Raw genomic sequence first — 23,193 nt, 5'->3', positions numbered from 1 at the left:
ACCCCAAATGTCAGGGTGTCTGGTTTTTGGAGAGCTCTGACCACTTGCTGTGTGAAAACTAGGCACCTCCTGGTACGTCCCTCGAAGGGATGTGCTCGCATTGGAAAATGTAGTTAAAGCCTTTACAGCCCGTTGACTTTCCTTTTGAAAGAAGCTGAAATAACCCTTGGCGAATTGTTTACCTGTGTTGACTTACAACATCTTCTGGCCTCAAAGCAGGGTGCAGAGCCTGTGCTGGATGCTCGGTGTTGGGTCGCATTGCCCCGCGTGGCTGGTCCCCCTGGCAGTGGCTGTGATGGGGAGCAGCAGTGCTCCGGACCCCCAGATCCCCAGGTTTAGGGGATTTGTTGGCAACGGAGGGCCAACTTCAAGAAATTATGAGCTGGGACTTTAGCTTGGTAGCATTGACAGTTTGGTATAAAAAGCTCTGTGTTGCAGGCTGTGATGACAGAGGGTGATAAATCACTCTTGGCTGGTGCTACAGGTTCTAATAATGGTGTTTTAAAAAGATTACATGGGTTTTAATACAAACTTTTTGCTTCTTTGTACTCTCCTCTTTTTAAAGAGCGAAGCCTGTTTTGATTCAGCATTCTTGGAACATAAAGACGGAGCCAGGATTTTTACTGGACTGAAATGCAGTTTTTTGCTTCTACAAACACGAGGATCTTGTTTGAGTGTCTTTATAGCCAACTGGCTGGCAGTGTCCTCTTTACAAGGGAGCTTGCTTGTTTGTTTTAAAGGTAACTTTGCCCTGTGGAAGATTAAAGAGCAAGCAGCTTTGCCCAGCTCCAGTGGGTGCTATTAGAAAGAACATTGTGATAGGGTGAGACTGGTGATAGCTGTAAGTGGGGGGGAAATAGCTTCCAGCACCCTCCCTGGCTTTCCTTGGCACATTCCCATGGGAGGACAGGGCAGGTATGTGATAAAAGAAACCAGCACAATTACGAGCCTGATAGAAAATTATTCCCTTGGCAGATATGCACGGGCACCCTGGCTTTGCCTTTGGTCTGTGGGGGACGGATTTTTTTTTTGCCCACCTGCCAACCTTTGGATTTCTGAAGCGCAGTGGCTGGCAGTTGTGAGGGAGCACAGGGTGCCTGGCAGGACGAGGTGGTGGGGCACCAGTGGCAATAGCCCCTGCCAGGGCAGAGGCACTGGGAGTGGGCAGCCGGCAGAAACCTGGTGTGCAGCTCAGAGTGGTGCCACTGGTTTAGTTTGGGCTGGAGGAAGACAAACGGGCTTCCTCTGGAGTTTTGTCTCAGTTCAGAAATGGAGCTGAGGGTGCCATAGGACCACATGCTTTTCCTTTCAGTGGGGGGAAAAATGGCTTTGATAGTGTCTGCTAACGATTCAGTGCTGTTTACATAATAATTGTGGTTTGCTTTCATTACCTCTTATAATGAGATTGCTTTCTTCTAGTGCAATCGCTTCCTGGTTCAGTTTTACATGCTTCTGCCTCCCTGCTCCCTGAGCAGGGCAGTGGGCTTGCACTGGGGTGAGGAGGTAGCCCTTCCCTGGCTCCAGTTGTGGAAGAAAGCTTATGACTTGTCATTGCAAAGGAGAGGAGGCAAAGGGGGCTTGTACTGCTGGGGCAACTTCTGAAAGACCCAAGTGGTGGTTTGGAGCATCGTAGCATCTTGGCAGAGGTAGGTTTAAATTCATTTTGGGCGATATCTCAGTACAGTGCTTATCTTTGTACTAAAACCTCTTGGGTTTAGCTGTTTGCAAGGAAGGGAGTCCACTGACCTGCTCCCACAGGGAGGAAGATGCCAGGTCCTTTTGCCTGAGACCCACCGCGTCAGAAGCACTGATCTGTGATGGTTGACGTGCATCGCCGATATTGTTTTGTGTATGTGAAGCTACTGGATTAACTGCTGTAGCCTAACCTTGATACAGTACTTGTTTGCTTTCTGTGTCTGAGTAATTGTGAACGGTGGCGTTGCTGTATGACAGGCTGCTAGTACCTGCCTCCTGCAGTATCCTGCTGTCTGAGAAGCAGTGCCGAGAAGCTGCTGCGTAGCGCCGGGGGATAAAACCCACCGCTGAGCTCTTACTTAATAAGTAATGTCACTGGGAGGAGAATGCAGTAGAGTGGGTGCTACTTTTTGAAAAGGTAAGGGTGGATGTTTTGTTGTGAGGTGTTGTTTTTTCCTTTTTAGCTTAATGGCAGGTGTGTTGTGGTTTCAGAGCAGCACTGATGGCAGAGCTGAGCGCCAGTGGCAGGGCACTGTGCTGCTCCGGAGCAGGATGAGTCCCCGCAGGGCAGCAGGTGCTTGTCTGACTGGTGCTGTTGGGAGGGTGGAGGGTTGTGTGTGTGGCTTTGCAGATGCTGCTTGCCTGTCCCAGGGGATGCATGCCTTCTCCCCTTTGGCTACAGGTGACCACTTCTTTAGAAATATGCCCCAAATGATTTGCTGCCGGTGGTAGATTTTATGGCTTGGCTGCTGGAAGGAGGGCCTGGGCAGGGGATGAGTTGACCTTCTCCACCTTTGCAAAACAATATTTTTTTTTTGGGTGGGGGTGGGGAAGGTGGCAGTGCTCTTAGCCACATGGCTTTTGCTAATTAATGTGAGTTAATTGGGGCTGGTTGGAGAGCAGGCTTGGTAGGTAGAGGAGGCTTGAAGGGACAGGGCTCAGGGCTGTTTCTGTCCTGTTGAATCCAGCCCACCAAAGGGATGTGGCGATCCCGGTGGCAGCCGCCTAGCTGGCAAAAACTCTGCATAACTCTGCTCTCCGCTTTATTAAAGGCCCCTTTATACCACTTTTTTGCCGTAACCCCCGTGAGAACAGCCAGCCCTTTCAGCAGCCTGAAAACCTCCCTTACTGGGAAGGCTCCTGCGTGGGGAACAACCTGGCTGGCACGATGCTGCTCCAAACCAGCCCCAAAGCTGCTTTGAAAACACAGTCTGTGAGCCGGCGAGGGTGCCAGGTGAGGATGCCAGCCGAGGATGCCAGCCTTGCCGAAAGAAATCAGGGATGAGTCCGCTCGCCAACCAGCCAGCTCAATAGATTACTCAAAAACAGTTGTCAAGCAAGGGTTAATTTCTAGGTATCAAAATATGCACAAAAGGTTAAATGCGACTTCCTACTTGTCAATGAATTACGGTTTTAAAATATTTGCATTCTTTCCTGAAAGATTTAGGAATAATTATATAGCACTCAGGGGCAAGGCATTGCCAGATAAACTTAACAACTCTATAATTTGTACTCGAGGCAGGGTTTCCTGTAAATGATAGCTTTGTTTAATTTTATAATACTGCTTCCAAATGTTTGCCGGGTATGTATTGCCAGCTAAACTGGACTTGTGAATCTGGAAGAGTATTTATTTGTTTGTTATAGCAGACAATAAAAGCTGCTGTATTAGGCTAAAACTTGGCATCTCCTTTACAACTTCTAGGCATCCTTTCCCAGGCAGGTTTGGTGGGGTGGGCAGCTGATGCAGAGTGCGAGCAGCTTTCCAGCTTCTCTGTACAAAATCCCTGAGCTGCTCTAGGATCTCCTCCTGCTCTGTCTGTCTTTTTCTGGGGTTGGGAAAGGAACGCTGCAGTTGCAATGCACATACTTTATTTCCATTACTCAAAGCCGGAGTCATGCATAGTTACAGCCAAAGACACTTCAGCAGCTCTGGGGATAACAAGATAGCTGACAGACTGGAATGCAGATTTATCAGGGGTAAAAACTGGCAAAATTCCTTATTTCTGATCCTTCCTTTTAAATAGGTTCTTCATGCTCCTCCTGTTGGATGAGCCCACCACATGTTTTAACCCCTTGTGTTCTCCCAGCTGGATCCAGGGGTGTGTGCTGGGGCTGACTGTGTGTCTTCTGGGATTAAATTGCTCAGTCCCACTTAGTTCCTAGGTGGTGTTTTTAAACTGCAAAGCTCTTCCAGAAATGTTCTCAATGGGTTTTTATTTTAAAGTGCAGGCCTTTGCTCCAGATGTGTGTCTGAGTGACCACAGAATGTAAATTTTACTGTATGTTGCCTTTGGACTGGCAGTTTGGGAGACTACCGGGCAGTTAACATAGGAGGATTGTGCCATGAAATCCGCTTCCTCGGGATTTGATTCATATTAATTTTTTTCAGAGCAAATCTCTTTATTGGCTTCAGTTATGTTTTGATGTAGAGCTCTTTCTCCTGTGCCTTTGTTAGGAGCTGGAAATATTTATATTGCTATGAGAAATAGATCATTTTCAGCTCTGTGGCTTTTCAGTAATAAATATATTTTAATATTCTGAGACATTAAGCAATTTCTTTTTGGGGAAACAAGTTATGGCAGAAGAAGCACACTTGGAAGTTAAATAGATTAAGTGAAATCCCTCAATTACAGGAGCTAGGTTCAGAAGACAAGTCAAGCCGTTTAGGGAAAATTTCAAGTTATAATTTAACCTTTCCCAAATCTCCTGGGAGCAGCTCATGGTGCAGCAAGACCTGCCTGGTGCCAGCCCAGTGCGGGAGCCCAGGGAGAGGGCTCTGACATGGCTGGTTGTGGGGTGGGTGGATTTAGAGCTGGTGGTTTTGCCTGTGGTTGTGCATCTTGACTGGCAGAGAATGAAAAGAATTTCACTTTTTATTGGAAAAGGAAAGGATTGCTCAAGGATTGCAAAACACTTTGTTTTGGAAAAAATGTCATTGTTTGAAAATAGCATGAGAGCAGGAGGGGCACTGTCCCTAAGCCTGCCGCAGTCCTGGAAATGTTCTTACCTGGGGGCTTGGGTGAAGCTTCAAGGCTTCAGAATTAACTTGGACTTTTGTCCCAGGGTGCAGGATGGAAGGCTGCAATTCTGTCCCTTTGGTAATGAAGGATAGGGAACTTCTCTCTTTTTTTTTTAAGAGGGAGTAGAATTAAAAAAAATAAATCTTGACGGCAGCCCTCGCACTAAAGCCTTGCCTCAGCCCTGCTAGCATCTCCTCGTGTCACCTGCAGGTTGCTAAATGTCTCCGTGCTGTGGGGACTGCCCAGCTCTCCTGCGCTCATTTTAGCTGCAAATTTTTTATAGAGTGTGTTTGCTGATGGAGGGTGCTGTGACAGCAGAGCAGTGGCTGTGGGGAGGGTGGGAGCCCCTCTCCCTGCTTGGGAAGGACTCACAAAACTGGTGAGTGCATCCTATCCTTCTAATCAGCCATCCCTTCCCTGGGGCTCACAGTGTGCCCGGGGCTGTTTACCTTCCTGCTGGTGGATTTTGGATGGTACCACCTGGGAGGTGGATGGCAAAGGTCCTGTTTGCACTTGGTGCTCCCCCCAGGCTGCTCAGGGCCATTCTTAAAAAGACAAAATAAACCCCTTCTATTCCTGCTAGCAGAAGCCTTGATGCAATTATGCCCCTGGTATGATAAGGTGCTTTCAGCTGGGTGTGTTGTTTTTCCATCCCACCAAAGCTGTTTGCACAAGCCTGGCTGCTGTGCATGAGAAGGGATCAAAATCTGGGTCTGCAGGGGGACGCTCTGTGGTACCTGGGACTGAGGTCTCCCAAACCTGCTTTTTCTGGAAGGCCTAAGAAAATGTGACACTGTTAGCTAGAGGGGAGGAGACTGTCCTGGGTGGGTGTAGGGTCTGTTGCTGGCTGCAGGGCAGATCCCAGCTTTGGGTCCCTTTCCAGGCTGGGGAAGGGTTTCTGCAAAACCAGGTGGCTCAGCTTGCCTTGGCAGCATGAGCCATCCAACGTGTGGGGCAGGCGAAGCCACCCCAGGTGTGGGGAAGGAGAGGTGCCATGTTCCTGTACGGAGCAGTGCCGAGAAGGCATGTGCCCCCACAGTGTTTGGAGGGAGGGCAGGGAAACCTAAAAGGTGGTCTCGTCTTAAAAGGCTGAGGTGGCCTCCCGTGCCCTCCTGCTCTCCCTGTGGGCTGTGTCCGTCTGGGATGCTGCTGTCCCTCCTGGGAGGACTTGGCTCAAACGAACTTGGTGGCAAAGAAGCTGGCTTGTAAATTGTTGAAAAGATGCTGAGTTTATCTATGCTAATGTGAGGAGGAGGAGGAGTGCCCCTGTGAACCTGCTGGCAGATAAGGCTGGTGTTCACAGCTGTGCCGAGGTGAGCAGGGTGATAGGGGGAGAAGGAGGAATTTTTAATTTTGTGATATCCTTATCTTAATCCTTTCTCCCCTGTCTCCCACCCTCTCCTCACCATTTCCAGGGTAGGTTAAGCTATTCGAGTCTTGCCTTTTCCACAAATACCGGCGGGCTGCTAGTTCCAGACTGGATGAATACATTGGGAGTCTGTTCCAGCAGCAGGATGGGTTTTCGGACGTAGGTCGTGTTATGCTGGCTGAGCACAGTGTGCTGCTTGTGTGAGCTGGGTGGCTTCTGCAGCAGATGCCCAGGCCGTTAAAAAAAGTAATGCTTGGTGGGAGTAGCAGGCAAGGGCTTAAAAGCATTTTTTTTTTTTTTTTCCAGGTAAAAATCGTATTCGCAAACTCAGCTGCGGTCTTAGCTCTGAGGTGGTTTGTCTGAGGGGAGATAAAGCTGAGACGTGGGAGGTGGAGGGGATGGTTCAGACTGTCACCAGTGCTGGGGGGCTGTGGTCCCATCACCATGCTGCTGCTCCCAATAAATACCCCCAGGTGAGGAGGCAGCAGCCCTGGCACTGGGCTCTGCCAGGGTGGCATCTCCCAGTGGGTGTCCTGCCTGCCATGCCTGGGGCAAGGCAGAGCTGGGGTTGGTGCCTCCTGCCTTTCCGGGGCGTGGAAGGGGTCTGCTCCCCTTTTTTCAGGGGTGCTAAACCTGGGGCTGTGCTGCTTGCTGGAGGGAGAATTTCCACCAGCAGTTTCTCTCTTCCCTCCCTGGCTCTTAGCTGTGCACGGTGGCTCAGTTTCAGGGGTGTTTCGAAGGTCTTGGCAAAGTTGCACCTTGGGTGTTCTGGCACTGCACTTCCCCTGTCTCCTCTTGTGCCGCTTATTTGCTCTCTCTCTGTGATGCTCCAGGCTCAGCCACATGTGGTTTTGGAGGTTCATGTTATTTACACGAACAGTTCTCAAAGTTCAGCTGAAAAGCAGCTTCTCTTCCTGGGAGCAGCCAGAACTACTAGTGTGTGATCTCTGTGTATAAAGTTGGCTTTCCCTACTTATAAACAGGGGCCCTAGGATGGATGTGCGGTGGACCTGTTTAGATTTAAATCTGACCCACCTCCTTGTTTTCAGTGCTGGCGTCCCCTTTGAGCAATATGTTCTTTCCTGCCTTTTGCAATAACACATGGTGTGTGTCTTTTAACCTTTAAAATTGGAAAGTTATGTTAAATCGTGGTGTCCTGCTTGCTGCAGGCAGCAGTGTATGATGATTATTTTTTTAATCATCCCCCCCAATATCATATACACAGTTTGCTCATTAATTTCCCATGCAGCCTTTCTTCTGATGGCCTGGCAAGCCAGGACCTGATAGCCACTGGGAGCCTGTCATGTGTCCCAACAGTCCCTGCTAGCTCTGACCTTGGGAGGGGGTGAGCTGGGGAGCACACGTGCGTGCCTTGGTCCTCCAGCTGCGATGGAAGGATTGCTGCGAGATCAAGCTCTGCTGGCTGTCTCTCGTAGAGCCCTTCATCTGCGTTTGTTTCCCCAACCCTGGTTTGCATCAGATTGACGTGAGCTAATTATTTCTGAAACCCCTTTAATTGGTGCCTCTTTCTGAGTCCAGCTGAAACTGGGAAACTGTTTCTGCAGTCATGAGCAGAGGGAAGATGTGTGGCAGAGCAGCACCTTCCTTCCCAGGAAGGCAGGCTGAAGCGAGGGCTTGGCAGCATTGCTGGAGTCACTGATGAAGCAAGAAAAGGCTTTCTGTGCTTTTGTGGGCAAGGCTGGAAAATGCAGCATGCCACAAACTTGCTGCCTTACTGGATGTTTGTAGTGTGCAGCTACATAGTGACATGTAATGTGGGTTCTTGCTGATAAACTCAAAAATTGCGTTGTGGCTGTGATGCTGTGGAAAAGCGTCTCTGGGTTGATGGCAGTGGTTCCTCCAGGCTCCTGTTCTGGAAAGCTGCTCTGCAGTGGGTGGTTCCCAGCTGAAATACTGGGCCCAACAGTAGCTTGCTGTGGAAAGGGCTTTGCCTCTGTCTGGGCTGAGGTGGTTATCCTGCACTGAGCTAAACTGGGGGGACAACCAGGGAGCTGCAAGCTTGGAGCAGCGCAAGTGCTCTGCCTTCCCTTTGGGTGCCAAAACGGTCTCAGTTTGCTATGAAAATGTCTTGTGGAAAACTTTCCGCTTATAACTGAAGTCTCATTTATGTCTGTCCAGGACCTGTTCTTGGACTGAATTTTATTTTCTAAGCAAATGAGACTTTTTGGTCCTTGAGGGTGGGGGGGAAAAAAAACGGTTCCGCCAGCTTTGCAGCCTGCCTGCCCTGGGGGAGCTGGGAGCCAGTGGGAGTTGCTGGCAGAGGAGGTAGTTTGTTCAGCAGGAGGGGTGTAGGGCTGAGCGAGGCAGTGGATACCGTAGAGCTCTTGAACTGACTTAGCTTGTGAGCTCTCTAAAAATTGAATTTCGGGGGGGGGGGCCCAGAGCTCCCTATGTTGCAAGCTTCAGGCTGCTGCCTCTGTGTACGCTTCCAGAGACCCCTCCAGTCGCCCCTGGATCGCAGACCACAAACTGAACAAACTGAAATGCTTAATAAGAGCCAAACTGCCTTGGAAAAAAAAATGCGTGGATGCAAAATGCATTTGAAAAAATCTGGCCTTTTGTATATCTTTTTCTGGAATCTTTTAACCTGCTCTAAGTTCTTAAGTTATCTGCACTGTTACTCTGCTTGGCAAGTTCTGCAGGCAGGGGAAGGGCTTATTAATATGGATTCTTAGATAGATAAATGTGGTTGCGAAGTACTATTGACATATGGAAATGTTGGTGGATGCTTAGAGAAGAATCAGCTGCTTAGTAATAGCTCTGTGCCAATTCCTTTGTTTGAATACCTTTACAAAACCCAGTTGTAGCAAAGCACGTTGTAAAAAAAAAAAACAACCAAAACCCCCACCCCCAAAACAAAACAAAAAACCAAGCATATTTCTGTGGTTTAAAAAGAAGAAAAATCAAACCCCAAGCCACACGCTCCTCCCTCCTTAGTAAAAGTTTTGCACACATCGGAAACAAAGGCATCAGCATTTGCTTGTCAGAGCTAATAAAGTTTGCTTGGATCTTAATTTTTCTGCTTGATTTCACAAAGTAATTGAAACTTCCTTTTTGCTGCAAGGTCTTCCCCCCCCCCCCCCCCCCCTTTTTTTTTTTTTAACATATTCTTAAAAGAACATCTTTTGGTCAGTGAGTTGATGGAATTTTGCTCAGAAGGGAGGCGTGGTTCAAGCACATGGAGCGACTGGTCAGTCAAAGCTTACAGGACAAATTACTTGTGTCTGCAAGTCATTCCTCCAAGTTGAAAACCACCTAGACCAAATAAACCTTGAACTAGAGGTTTTATAGGAGCTTTTGAGCATGTAAGTGAAGCTTTTGTAATCACAGTGATCTGATAAAACCTTAAAAACCAGGGTTCCCATAAAGAAAATAGTAGTTCCACTTGAGGTGATAAAACCTGCATCTGGTAAGCTTTGCTTGCTACCTCCTGATGACCTGGAAGACAGCAAATAGTCCCTGCTCTAGAGGAGAGGACGCCAAGCTGCCAGTGCCATACTCTTGCTGTGGGGGATGCACACCAAAAAATAATGTTCATTTGAGAGCAAAACCAGCAGCTTTTGAAGAAGGAGCAGGCTCCAGCTCATCCTCCAGCTCACATTTGGAATTGCATGACTATGGTGTCTTGCTGCCCGCCTCCCGGCCGGCACACAGCACAGGGAATTTTAGAGGTTAGGATAAGAAGGGGCCCGGGTAATTGAAAGCAAACAAACAGCGAAGACAAAAAAAGAAACATAAAACAGCAAACCCGAAGCCACAAATAGAAAACAGACTTTCCAGATTGATTAGTTCAAATTTGTTTATTTGAAGTCCCAAAAGTTCGCATCGTCACTTTCGGGGTGTCTCGCAAATTTGGCAATATGTTAACCATGTGTTTTTAGATCAGCTTTTCACAAGAAAGATCCAGGGTTTTGGTGTGTTGGCGTTGCCTTAAAATTTCAGTTGAAAGACTTAATTTGCAGTCTTGGAAGTGCAGGTGCTGCTCTTGAGAGAATTACACTCTGTAAAACCTTTGTTTCATGGAGGATTTTCCTTGGGCGTGTTTGAGTAGTGAGCGTTAAGACGTGTTACCAATTACTTTTTTTTCCATGTCCCTGCTGGAAACAGGTTTAGGAATACTGACGCACTTACTTTGGTTAGGAATCAGTGGAGACCTGATAAAGTCTGGTTTTACTTTGGGTTTTTAGGGTGTTTTGGACTGGAAGGTGCTTCCTACCTGCAGTAAGAGATCAATAGTGCAGCTGTAATATATATAACTTTTTTTTTTTTTTACAGATTTGGCTTAAATACCCCCAAGCCCCCAGACAGAGGAATTAAAGCTCCAGCCTATTAACTGTAAGCCATTAATGAGTCAGGTCTAAATGCCTTGATTGTGCCTGAGATTTCAAAGCTGAATCCTTTGCATAACGTTAGTATGGCACGCATGCCTCCTAAGGACAAGCAGTAACTTCCCGGTGCTTTTTGCCGTGCCTCTCCAGGAAGGAGTAAGTACATTTTGGGTTGCGCTGATACCATCTCGTGCCTTGGCGCTATCAAAGCGGCTGGAAGCTCCCCGCTGCTCTGGCAGCCCGGCTCTGATGTTCTTTCACATCCAAGCGCGCTGTTTATCTTTAACCAAGGCTTGGATAAACTTCCAAAATAAATGAATGTAGTAGTCCAACTTGGCCTGCTTTGGCAGAGGTTTTCTGGAGTGACTCAAATGTTATAAATATGAAAGTAGCTACACTTCAAACGCTGCTTTTGGAGCAAGTTTTCGTAGTGGTCTCCTAAAGCAGCAGCAAAGGGGAACCTTTCCTTGAAGAAAACCATATTTTTTTTTTTTTTTCCTTGTTGACCGCCCCCCTCCCCCTTTCTCTTTTCATCTGCACCTTTCGTTCATGTCTGCCTTCCTGATTAAGAACTAATCAGTGAAGATAGATTAGTTGGGGAGTGTTTCAGCCCTTGGGAGCAGCGCAGCTCCGGCGGGTCAGGAGCCGGGAGGCACGGCGAGGTCACCGCCGCCGCCACCAAGGAGGCCTCGGCCGGCTGAGCCGTGCTCCAGTGCGCGGAGGAATGTGGTAACAGGATTTAAAGGAAACGTACAGAACTAACGAGGATTAAGGCTAATTGTCTGAAGAGGGGCAGCAGGATATGGCCACGCGGGGTGACTGTTCCGCGAGGGGAAGGTTGGTAGTTTGGGTCTGTTCGTGGAGGGCTTGGGTGGGTCAGGTTGGTTTAGTTGGCTGTATGGAGAAATGGAAATAGTGGATAGGAAAGGGCGGGATAAAAGGGAAAGAAAAAAAAGGTAGAGTTCTTCCTTAAAGACTTCAAGGCTGTTCAAGCAAATATTTCTGCAGTTGGTGGGAAACATCCTACAGATGATCGGCTCTCGCCATGCCCGGGCTGTTTTTGCTGGCGTTGCACAGCTGTCAGGTTGTGCAGGGAGCTGATGTCCTGCGATGGCGGGACGCTCGGCCCGGGGCTGCGCTGGAGCTGCCTGCAGGCCTCTCTCTCCCTGGAGGACATTGCATGCCAGGGAGTTTGTTTTCAGAAACAGTGTGGTTCTGTCAAAGGTGTTTTGGGAACCTTGCAGCCCCTCGCAGGTCAGGCTCATTACTTGGGCCATGGGTATCTCTCAGCTTGAGTGAGGGGGGATTTGGGGAGCGAAGGCCCTCAGGGTTGGTCCTTGGCGAGCCAAAGGGGCGTGAAATGCTGGCTGGAGCCAGCCATCCATCAAGGGGGACCTGAGGGAGCTGGGCCGCCAGATCAAAGAGCTGATCACATTGTATTTCTGTGAAAGTGGAGTTTGCACGAGGCTGGGCCCTCCAGGCCAGCAGCGCAGCGGGATAAGGGCACGGCTCCGGGTGCCGACACTGTGCTGCTGGGTGAGAGCGAATCTCTTCCAGACCAGGCCTGGGAAGAACATTACATCCAGCTGGTCTCGAAATGCTGGTGCTCTTCCCAGCCTGGTAAACCCTTCTGTTGTTCGCCTGGGTGGCGGCTGTGGCACCTGCAGGGCAGGGCCATGGGGCGGGACTGTCTGTGGCTCTTGGCGGGTGCGGATGGGCAACCTGCGTGAGCGAACTTGTTCCTCCCTGGCCCTTGGGCTTCAGCCATGGCTGACAGAAGCAGCCCAAAGCTCACAGGGCACCTCTGGGGCACGAGCAGAGACAGGGGAGAGTGCCCACTTCCCTGGCATGAGCCAACTGTTGGGTTATAGCTGGACTTTGCTACACCCGAACCCTTAAAGCTTTTCATCTTTTTGTTTATGCTTTCAATTACCAGAAATCTGAACTACTGCCCCCCCAAAACCCCAAGCAGGCAATACTCTGGCTCACTTCGGCTCGCCACCCCTGCTCCTGGCATGGGATCCTGGGGATCAGTGGTGCCGGGTGCTGCAGTGTGGGTGGGTGGCCCTGGGTGGGTGGCCGGTGGCACGTGGGGTGGCAGGAGGAAGGGAAGAAGGAGTCGGTGCTCTGGTCCCTGGTCCAGGCTGCCTTTGCGGGGTGGGAAGTAAGCCCTGCTGTTGGCAGCTGTGCAGAGCGAGGGGCTTGTGTGGGTTTTGCTGTCACTGCAAGGGGAGCAAAAGAAGACCACCTGTCCATGTTACCTAGGGCTTTCAGGTGGTCCTGGCTCTGCACCGAGCCCCTGCATGCCACCCGCTGTCCTCCCTGTCCAAAACCACCCAAGGCAGGGAGAAGAGGTGTCTCCTCATGGATGAGAAACACCCTGCAACTTCCCAGATATTTGCCTATTTATTTGTATACTGCTCTTCAATAGAGTTGCTTGCAGCTTGGTGTTGTGTTTTGTGGTTTTTTTTTTTTCCCCTTCCCTTCTGTGTAAGGTTGGTCTCAGAGTTGCAGCAGGTTCTGCAGTGCCTGTTTTGGATCCCACAATACAGAATTAATCTCTCTGAAATTTAACATCTCTTGCATTCCAATTTATAGATTAGATTATTGTTTGTATAAAGCCTGGGATATTTTTTAAATTTTATCTGAAGTCAAAAACAGGAAATTGTGGCTGAATTTCACAAGCTTTGCTTCTTATTTAAAGAATTAAAAACATCTTTAAGTTTTGGTGCGTTTTTTTAAAAACTTTGCTTGGGTCATAGCTTCCAGCTCACATGCCCTTAGTACTTCTATTCCTGTTGGTGTGCTTTTAACATGTGGAAATGGTAGCTTTGCTTTGTGCAATGGTTCATGCTTGTTTTTGCGTTTACAAGCAGGAAAACTTCACTTCTGTGGAGCCCCTGCATAGCTGGCGACATTGGAAAGGTGGGATGTTCAGGGAGGTTGACCACATAGCCACAGCACCAGCACCTTGGGACAGTGGTTCTTGCTTTGAAATGTGCTGGTTCCACCATTAGGAAAGAGCTGCAACTTTCTGTGGTGGTGCAGCTCTCAACTGGAGAGACCTCTGTCAGACAGAGTGCTTCCACAAAACCATGAACACCTTACTTTGAGGGGTTTTGTTTTGGTCATTTGTTTGGCGTTTTTTCCAAATAAAGCATAATCTTCAGAATCACTAGGACTGTATGACCTCAAAATGTTGCTGAAATTTTTGAGGGTCATCTACTGCCAGATCTGGGACTTGCCAGCAGATGACCAGTCTGTTGGCACAAATAGGTGAGGTGCATCTCACAAGAAACTACTGTGTGGCTCTGAAATGTGTTTTTGTGCATTGATGCTGGATCGGCTATGTTTGAAAAGGAAAAAAAGAAACATTGCTGGCAAAGTTGCCAGTGGTGTGTTCCTGCTTCTCCTGCCTGCCCATGTGTGGCGCCTTCCTGCACCAGGCGGCCTCCCTGATGGAGGGGCTGAAACTGAAGGGAGACAATATTGTTAAGAAGGAAAAATATTCCAGTCCGAATGACAGTGTTTGTGGTGGAATTTGTTTTGGTTAAAAGCTGCTTTTTTGGCAAATAGCCTGAAGCTTTATGGAAAAAAACCAAAGAGGCAGGTTTTTTGGCTTTGTTTTGCCGCCTTAATGGGGAGTTTGAGGAAAAAATTAGAAGTCTTACCAAGAAAGTAACTGTCTCCCATCCAGATCTCTTCTATTTACTGTTCCTTGTGCAGGAAGCTTCAGTAATTCTGTGTATTTGCTGTTCCTAATGGATTTCCCTCCCCCCCCCCCCCAACTCTTTAATTGCATGAAATTATACTTGGTGGGGTGTTTGGGGCTTATCCCTGTAAAATGTGCTGGATGACTTTTGTTGAATTTTTACATCTGATCAATGGCTCTGCGCAGGGTTGTTTTTTTGTTTTATCATGACTTTTATTCTTACCTTTTACGTATACTCAGAATTATTGACTGGAAGTGTTGGCGTTTCTAGCTGTACTTTGGTTGATGGAGGGACAGGGCACTACCTGTGTCGGCCATCCTGGAGATGGATCTCTCTTGTGCCTTGTGTATCCATCCTCCTTGCCAGAGAAATGGAAAAAAAGCAAAGATAATTTTCAGCATAACTTGTCTGTTGTGTAACATGTCTCACTTAGTGCATGTAGGCAGACACACATTACAAAAACTATTTCATGCCTAAAGAATTCAGTGATAATAAAGAGAATTTGCATTTCCTAAGTTCTCACTCAGTGATGTCAAATAGGGTTGTTTTGTTTTGTTTTTTTTAATTAAGAAACAACTCCTGGTTTTCATTGAAGGTTTCTGTCTTGGCTAGAGCCAGGGAGAGCCCTCTAGTTAACCAGAGGTGTTTTACTCTCCAGGTTTGTTTAAATAATTTTAATTATGTAGGGTTTTTTTTCCCTCTTGCCTTATTTGTATATTCAGGTCTTTGTGTGGTTTCTCTTTCTTTTGATGTTTGCAGAAATGCATTATCTTCATCTGTCTGGTTTGTGTTTGGTGTGCCACTAATTGACTCAATATCCTGTTTGTTGGAATGAAAACACACTCTAACGTGGCATATTTTTCCAGGGTGTAAAACCTTGCAGTATTCGGGCCACCCTGTCAGGAAGGAAATTGTTCGTTACACTGTGGAAATGAGGTGGTGATGGTATTTTTCCTCAGGTGAGTAGGGTTTTAACTTTAAATGAATTCTTAAAACCCTGCTGAAGGTGAGACCCTACATCCTCTTCACCTGGACATCACCTGCAAAGGGTGTAGTCCCAGGCTCTGATGCACTGTAGGGAGTTCGAGTTTGGTCCTTGGGGTCATCCACCTGAACCTCTCTATTGCCCCAACCTCAGTAGGAGAGCTGGGCAGGAGGGGGCTGCAGCTGACCAGTGATGCTTCTTCAGCCCTGCGGAGAGTGGAGACAAGGTCTTGGTCTTTTTTGTTCACGGTTGAAGAGCTGCGTTAGGAGCGTGGGAAGGGCTTTCCTGTCTTCCCCCCCCTAGGAGGGATGTCCCAAAATCACACTGGTTGGCCTCAATGGGCTGTGTTTGCCCAGACTCGGTCCTGAGTCTGTCATCAGCTCTAAGACCAGCTTTGCAGTGCTAATTTGGACCTGAATGGGTGGAAGGCAAGAGCCCTTTTTGTGTCCTAAGTTGCTCTTTCCAGTGGAAAATTAAGGTTCCTAATGTGTATTTGGCTTAATGTACACACGTGGATATAAATCTCTCTTGTTCTCTTCAGTCCCTGACCCTCTTGGCAGTAAATTTGGGAACCCGCAGCTGTCAACAAAGCGAAATGGAAAAATAGAAGCCAGACAGACTTTGGTTGTGTACGATATTTTAAGTAACTGTAGGTACGTACTATAGAAATAATTAGGATTATTTGTTGTGTTGAAGGGAGATATGTCACTGAGATATTGTGTGCGCTGGTGTTCCCTGCGCTTGCAAGATGGATTAGCAGCTGAGTTAACAGATGCAGTAAAGCTCGACTGAAAATAGTTCACGGTTGTTAAGCGTAGGTGAAAGGGCTTTGGTTTGCGTATCAAAGAGTGTATTTTGACTGCCTGACAAGTTTGCAAAAAAAAAAAAAAAATAATTTCAATATTATAAACTTTCCCTGTGAGTCTGAGGAATTCTTCTGCGCCATTAGAGTAATCAGCAGAAAACCAAAATGCACATTGATTAATAACCTAAGTGGAAGCGCAGGGGAAACAAGTGGCTTTAACATTAATAAGGCAAATAAACCATTTATATGAAACGGTTGCTAATTGAGTGGGATGTTAAATATGCTGCACACTGGCACATGCTGCCGAATTGCAGTATTTCCATAACCCTACCAGTTAGCTTTGGGAGCCAGCTGCACATGAGGATGTTTTCTGGCCTAAAAAATCCTGGGCAGTTGGAAGAAAGGGGTGCGAGTGGGGACAGATATCCATGATGGTTGAATTCAGGGCCAGGGCTTCTGTAGCTGGTGCCCCTGTGCCCAGCTAGAAGACAATGCTGGCTGCTGACCTCCACAGCAAGGACCTGGGTGTGGGTACATGGGGTGCTCACTCTTTTCTGGTGCTTTTTGGGTTTGAGATCCCAATGGCAATTGGAAATGTGTTTGAGAAGGGAAAGCTGACTGGTTGCATGGTGGTGGCCTTTAGGATGGGAAATGATTTGTACTGGAAATGGGATACGTTACTTTGTGTCTGATGGTGATAGATGTGGGAAGGATGCTGCTCAAAGCACTTCTCCACAAAGTGTGCAATTGAAATAGTGGTTTGGGCTGGAAATAGCACCGTGTGCTTGGGAGCATTGAGGGAAATACAACTTCCAAATGTCGCAACCCAGTTTGACACACTCCAACCATAGGGTACCAGCAGTGCTGTGTTTGCAGGATGTGAGCTTAGAAATTTCTAACTCTGTTGCCGTTTGTGGATGCAGGACCTCAGTGCTGTTTTATCTCTCTACTTGCTGGCACGTGACTGTCTCCACAGGAGTGTTCTCCCTGGTAAAATAAACAAGTCCCACAACAGCACAGCTTTAAAGCAAGTGCAGAAGACTGACCACCAGGTGAAAAAGGAATACTCCGATGAGAGTCATCAACTAAAAATTAAAGTTTGCTGTTTATGCTAGGTAAAAAGCATGCCTTCAAGCAGTGTGCGTGTGTGACAGCTGGGGAGGAGGCTGTAGGGTCATTTTGAGTTTGCAGTGTACCTCTGAGCAGGATTTTTTTCTTCCCTTTGGTGTTTGCAGCCTAGTGTCCTTTCACCTGGAAATATTTATATGCCAAGGTGCTATCTGCATTTTAGTAGTGCTCTTTGATAGCAGATATCTAAAAGCAGCATAAGCAGTGATTTGAGTGACCCAGCCTTGCCTTGCAGGGCTGGGACAGTGGTGGCTGTGGGGTGTGTGGTTGTGCCGGTAGCCTGTAGAAGTTGTGGCACTGATGCAGATGAGCAAGAGATCATGGTCCATTCCCGGAGGTGCCGAGCATCCCTGGCTCATTTTGTAGCCAGGAAAACTGGGCAGATTTTGGTATATTTGGTACAATTAAAAGTGATCGGATTGGGTGGATGGTTCAGCAGCCTTGTCTGTCTCAATGACTCCGCTGGAGTTGATCTCAAGCTCACGCTTTTCTTTCTTCTTGCCCCTTGTTAATGTGGGGCTGGAGCAGCAGAGCCGTGCTCAGGGGTGATGCTAGTGTTTCTTGTCATCTTTGTTGGGGTTTTTGTAAAGCCTCAGTAGCATGTCAATTATATATGATGGGTGGAAGCCTAATATTCTGTGATAATTAGATGGCAAGTCTAGTGTGAAATCGGATTAGAGCCTGACATTACAGTCCAGGATCCCTTTGGTAGCTGGTTCAGAGGAAGTCATAAAACTCTTTTAAAAGATGACACAAGCCCATGTGTGCTAGAGGGAAGAGGCAGAACATAAGGCTGAAATGGTAGCCCTGCCTACTGGTCCCCCAGCAGTGTTCACCTCCCACTCCTCAACTGGTCCCCCTTGCCCCAGCCTGTTTTCTCATATGGGAGCAGAGCCCAAAAGTAACATCTCAGATTGTAAACTGATTTGGCTTGTTTACTGAGCTGCAATGAAGGGTTAGGCTGCGTATGGGAGTCTTTTAAAGAAATAACCTCCCCTGTCTCACAGCAAACCACTCCTGAAACTTTAGCTAGTTTTGCTGATAGCTATACTTAAAGTATGAACTTGATCAAGGTGAGGAGAAGCAAGCTGCGAAGGCATGTTAGACATCCAGAAACAACATTTTTAAAAGGTCTTGGAAAATGGTTTGGTGAAGGGAACTGCTTTTCAAGATCACGGAGCCCCAGAGTTTGCGCCGCACACTTACTCATTCAATGAAAACTGCAAAATAGTTACTTGATTTGGAAGAAACTCTGTGTGCTTGGAGTCTGCTAAATGTGGTGTTTCTGTAATGGCTTAAATCATAAGTTTGCAAGATTACCTTTCTGAGCACATTTCCTTGCATGTGCAGATGGTAACATCGTGTGCCATTGCATTTCTATCTTTAAACCACCGCCTCCGTTCGCCAGAGGTGTGCTGTTAACTAGGCAAGGAGCAAGCTTCTTTCATAATTTTGGTCCCTCATTTCTCCCTCTGTATTCATATGTAATATAAAATAGAGAAAAAGTCTTGCTGCAACAGGCCATGGGAAAGATCTGCTGTAAATGCATGGCAAGCTGCAGTGATGGTGTGCATATGCGGTAGATTTTTATTTGGAGTTATTCTCTGCTACTTAAGCTCTTTTTGCCATGCAGCCCCCAATGTGATGATTGCACACCCTGCCAAACAATTCAATAAAAAGCCTAACTTGAAAGGAAGCTGTGGCAGAGTTATATTTTTGCAGTGCTCACATGGTGATAAATTAGAAAAGCTGCCGAGTCTTTAACACTCAACAGTAGATGAAGAGTTGCCTTGTATGGGCATTGTTTGATGAGTTTTAACTTGGGAAATAATTATTGCCGAATGTGTCCTTGACAGTGAGCGAACACCATGAGTGTTCTTTACATAATATACATAAACATTAGATCTCTGTTTAAGTAGGCCTAAATGCTTGTATTTTTCACTCTTTTTTTTTTTTTTTTCCCCCTTGGAGGAGTTCACTGCCAGTTGGAAAGATGAAGAGTGTTGTCTTTGGTCTCGGCTTTAGGTTGGTGTTCTCTGCATGCATAACCGGTCTGTGCTCACGTGGACCACTGGCAGCAGCTGCTTTCCAAGCTTCATCATTTTCATTCCTCTGCATACCATGGCCGTAGCACTGTTGTGTTTTGAAGCTGTTGTCTGACAGTGCCATGCTTCGGGGTCTGTCTGTGGAGGTGTAAGCAGTTCCCAATGCTAAAACTGCTCTTTGAAGGGCGTGTGATGGATCCATCACCTGAGCAGGCAATGGGATGCTGGACTGTTGCATTGTTCTCCCTGCAGACTCAGGCATGGAATGAGTCCTGTGGATGGATGCTGAACAGATCAGCTTTGCTGGCCGATATTAAAATGAAGGCTAGACATCAGGTTTCTTGCGAATTATGTCAGTGCATGTTTCTTTGCTCAAGCAAGGATATCTTCTCAGGGATGTGTAGGTGCCAAAGACAACCCTTCCTGTGGGAAAACTGGGGCCCCCAGTGTCTTTCAGTGACTCTCCATTGGTATCTCACACTGTGGTGTAATAAAACTGCAAGAAATGCAGCCCACAGCCCTAAACTTTCTGGTTTTTAACACTGAGTAACACAGTGCATCCTCCTACGATTAGCACTGAGTAGCCAGAGCTCCTCAGCTCCAGACAGATAGATATAATTCTTGATCACAAGCCAAGACCACATAGTGCTGACAAGACTGAGAAATATCTTCCATAATTAGATTGCTTGGTCATTCATTTTTGAATGTCTGAGTTACATTTTGGAGCGTAATTTCTTAATGATCAACCAAATGGAATCTGTGCAAGATTGATTTACTATCAGTAGAGTTCTCCTTGCTTGGCTTTGCATGTATGTCCTGGGGAGGCACCATGCAAATCTGGGATGAGAGGCATCAAAGAAAAATGGCTTTGCTCTGTAACATTAGGTGGGATGGTAACTTTAGTTTAATAGGATAAATAGATACAAAACTGTTAACTTGTATTTGTGAAATATTGTGGGGGTTTATTTGTTTATCATAAATAAATCAGAGTAGTTGTTAAAACCACAGTTTCAGGGATCCTAGGGCATCTGTGGACAACTTCAGAAGTATCTGCAAAGTGTAACTAGGAAAAGAAATCCCACTATCAGTAGGTTTCAATGTGCCAAGTAGGGTAGAGGCTTACCACTCCGGTACAAAAGAATGGGAAGTATGTAAATTGTGACAACCAAAGGCAGGCATGCATTGTGGAAATGGTACTGAAATCATGAAGTACGTTTCAGGTGAAATATTTCCAACATAGTCCCTCCCATACAAGAGTTTTGCAACTAAATTATTTTGACACCTTGAAACTAACTGTCACTTGAGCTCTAATTATTGCTTTGCTGCTGTTTCCCGTTGTGTCAAAGAGCCATAGTCCTGTATTCGAACTGAAGCAAAAAGATTCCAAGTGGAATAAAGTGGTGGTGCTCGGGCACTTTTTTATTATTTAATGCTTTCTAGTAACGCAGGCTTATAGAGGAGTGCCCAGGCATGCTCTGGGATGGATTGGTGGGCAGGATTTGAAAATCATGGATGTGCGTCTTCTAAATGAGTTAGCAAGCTAAACAGAGCTGCATCCCTCTGTGCTGTGCCACTTAGTGCCGTGTATTTGCTGCTGGAGGTGCTCCTCTGAGACGGAAAGAAACAGAGTCCATGAAAGAAAAAATGTATCTGTAAGAAGATAGCGAGATTTGTCTGTGTTTTCTGAAGGCTGTGCCTGACCAGTGCCACTTCCCATAACAGACTTCGAGCTTTCCGTAATTCAAGAGCAGCGGATGGTCTTGTGCAATAAATCAGCTGTGGCAGAATTATCTGTCGGTCAAGGTCGCTCTGTAATGCTAGGGAAAACAAACAAACCCTGTAGCACAAAAGGAAACTAGATTTAGGGGGAGGGGTGCTTAGGAATTATCTCTATATATATCTGTATCTATATATAAAAAAATATTTGTATCTTATTTTAAAATGGTCCTTAAGTGTCTGAAAGGAGAGATACAACATTTCTGGGCTATAAAGTCATGCAAAGTGATGCAAAGGTTCAATAGCTGGGCAAATGATGTTACAAGATCTTGTGCAGGGCAGACAGAGCAGCAGCTGCTTGTGTTAGTCACGGGCAGGCTTTGGTTTGCACTGTGCAGAATCTGCTTTTGTTTCTCTGAACCCACTTTTGATTCTCTAGCAGGTAGGATGGTTCTTCAGTAAGTGCATGGTTCGCGGCCTGTCGTGAAGATGTTATTTTCTGTGCAGGGGCTGACAAGTCCTTTGCACTCTGGTAGTGAGTCTCTGAACCTTGGTGGTAGTTAAAAGGTTCTTGGTGACTTCCAGGATATAAGCAGGTAGGGATGAGCCTTCGCTTCTCCATCTGCTTCTTTGGGATGCAGGGTACGGTTTGGCAGCAGGGTGTGAAATGGGAGAGAAGGCAGCAGCTTACTTGTAAGCTGTGTCTTTTAAAATACCATCTGACTTGAAAGGATGAGTTTCTCATCCTAACTGCTTGTTTTGATCATATCTTCAGCGTTGACAAAGATTTGCACAATTTGTCCAAATTTTGAACCACTTTATCATTAGCCCACCTGCCTGTGACAGTGCTGCCTTGTGGGGCATGTCAGAGAAGTTGGAGCTTGAGGTTTGCTACACAGAGTTTATCTTGGTCCGCAATACTTGACAGCAGCATTTTATTGGTGGTGCTAGAAGAGGACAGCTTCATCCCACACTGCAGCAAGAGGCTCTAAAAGCGAATTATGTGGGGCCAGACCCTGTATTCAAATTGTGAAGTTTTGAAGTGGAGCTGTGGTAGATACTGAAGCACTTTATGATTCTCTGACCAAACCAGTTTGCGAGGTGACCCTTAGGAGAGAATTATTTTTCAGGATGAAGGCAGAAAAATCTGTTTGAATTCTCCAAAAACATCCACCAGTTTCACCCAGGATGATGACAAAAAACTGTAAACGTAGAAGCTGGGAAATATAAAGCTTTTTCATAAGCCATTACATAAAACAAGTATATTTTAGTATCAGGGATAACTGTGCTTCTGGGAGAGATTATTGTTCCTGTGGTAACTGGGGGGCGGGTTGTGAAGAAAAAAGGATTTATTTGTACAAAAAGGACCATTGCCATTGATACTATATTGTGTATTCACTGAATGAATTAGAAGTAATTAAAATACTCCGCAGAAACTTCATAGAAGATATCATAGTATATACAGGTCAATTTGCTCATTCTTAAATGATACTGAGCAAGATAGCTGTTTGTTCTGTTTATTAACCGAATAAGTAAGAGGACACTTTATAATGTTGCAGAAAGACAACGCATGGTGTTTGCATGTGTAGCTATGAAATTCCTCTACAGAATCGAGTTTTGATATGCCTGGTCCAGCAATTGCAGTGGCAGGGGGGAGGAAGTGTGCTGTGTCCCCTTGGGAGGATAGGGGGCTGCAGGTCCTCGTGCCCCCTGCCTTGTAAGCTGACCTATTTGCCTTTGCATAGAGAGGCCTTTTTAACTCGGGGTGTTTTCTTCACTGCTTTTCAGGTGACCACTTGAAAGTCTGCTCTCAAGACTACACATGCTGCTCTCAAGAAATGGAGGAGAAGTACAGCCAGCAGAGTAAACACGACTTCAGAAACGCTGTCGTAGAGCTTAGCAATCACCTACAAACCATGTTTAGTTCCCGATACAAAAAGTTTGATGGTAAGTGCAGAGACCTTGAACTTGTTCTCCTTGGGATAAAATGTAAAAAACAAACAAACAAACAAAACCCACCACCCATCCTGTTGTTCTTTATGTAGTTATTCTGCTGTGCCTCCCCCTTTGCTGGGAAAGTTCATGGTTCATGGCTCAGAGGGCAGAGCATGCCTTGTTTTGCAATCCCGTGAGAGAGAAATATCTGCTGATTATGCCTGTGTGTTTCCCAAAGAGAGAGATCTTCCTTTCTGATTAATCATTTGAAAAAAAAATTCTGCTCTTAATGTAAGATTGCAGTTAGTTTTGTTGGTACGTCCCTGCAGCATGTGTAATGGTAATACGCGCATCTTGCAGCCCTGATCCACAAAAATGCTGATCTTTCCCAGTGTGTTGTGAACCAACAGGATTTGTATCTATCTCACTTAGC

The 23,193-nt window shown here is 46.6% G+C and overlaps 1 protein-coding gene across 1 annotated transcript in view; it reads left to right on the top strand.

Moving 5' to 3' along the window:
- The window catches only part of GPC4 (glypican 4), a 69,165-nt gene that overhangs the window by 8,834 nt on the left and 37,138 nt on the right, over window positions 1-23,193 (top strand). Inside the window, exon 2 of the mRNA XM_040614476.1 lies at window positions 22,614-22,772. Coding sequence (XP_040470410.1) covers window positions 22,614-22,772 — 159 coding nt within the window. The remainder of the gene's footprint in view (window positions 1-22,613; window positions 22,773-23,193) is intronic.

Source organism: Falco naumanni, chromosome 14 (assembly GCF_017639655.2).
Source record: "Falco naumanni isolate bFalNau1 chromosome 14, bFalNau1.pat, whole genome shotgun sequence".
NCBI lineage: Eukaryota > Metazoa > Chordata > Aves > Falconiformes > Falconidae > Falco > Falco naumanni.
Note: the sequence above shows the minus strand (reverse complement) of the source record. Positions and strands in the feature narration are given on the sequence as shown.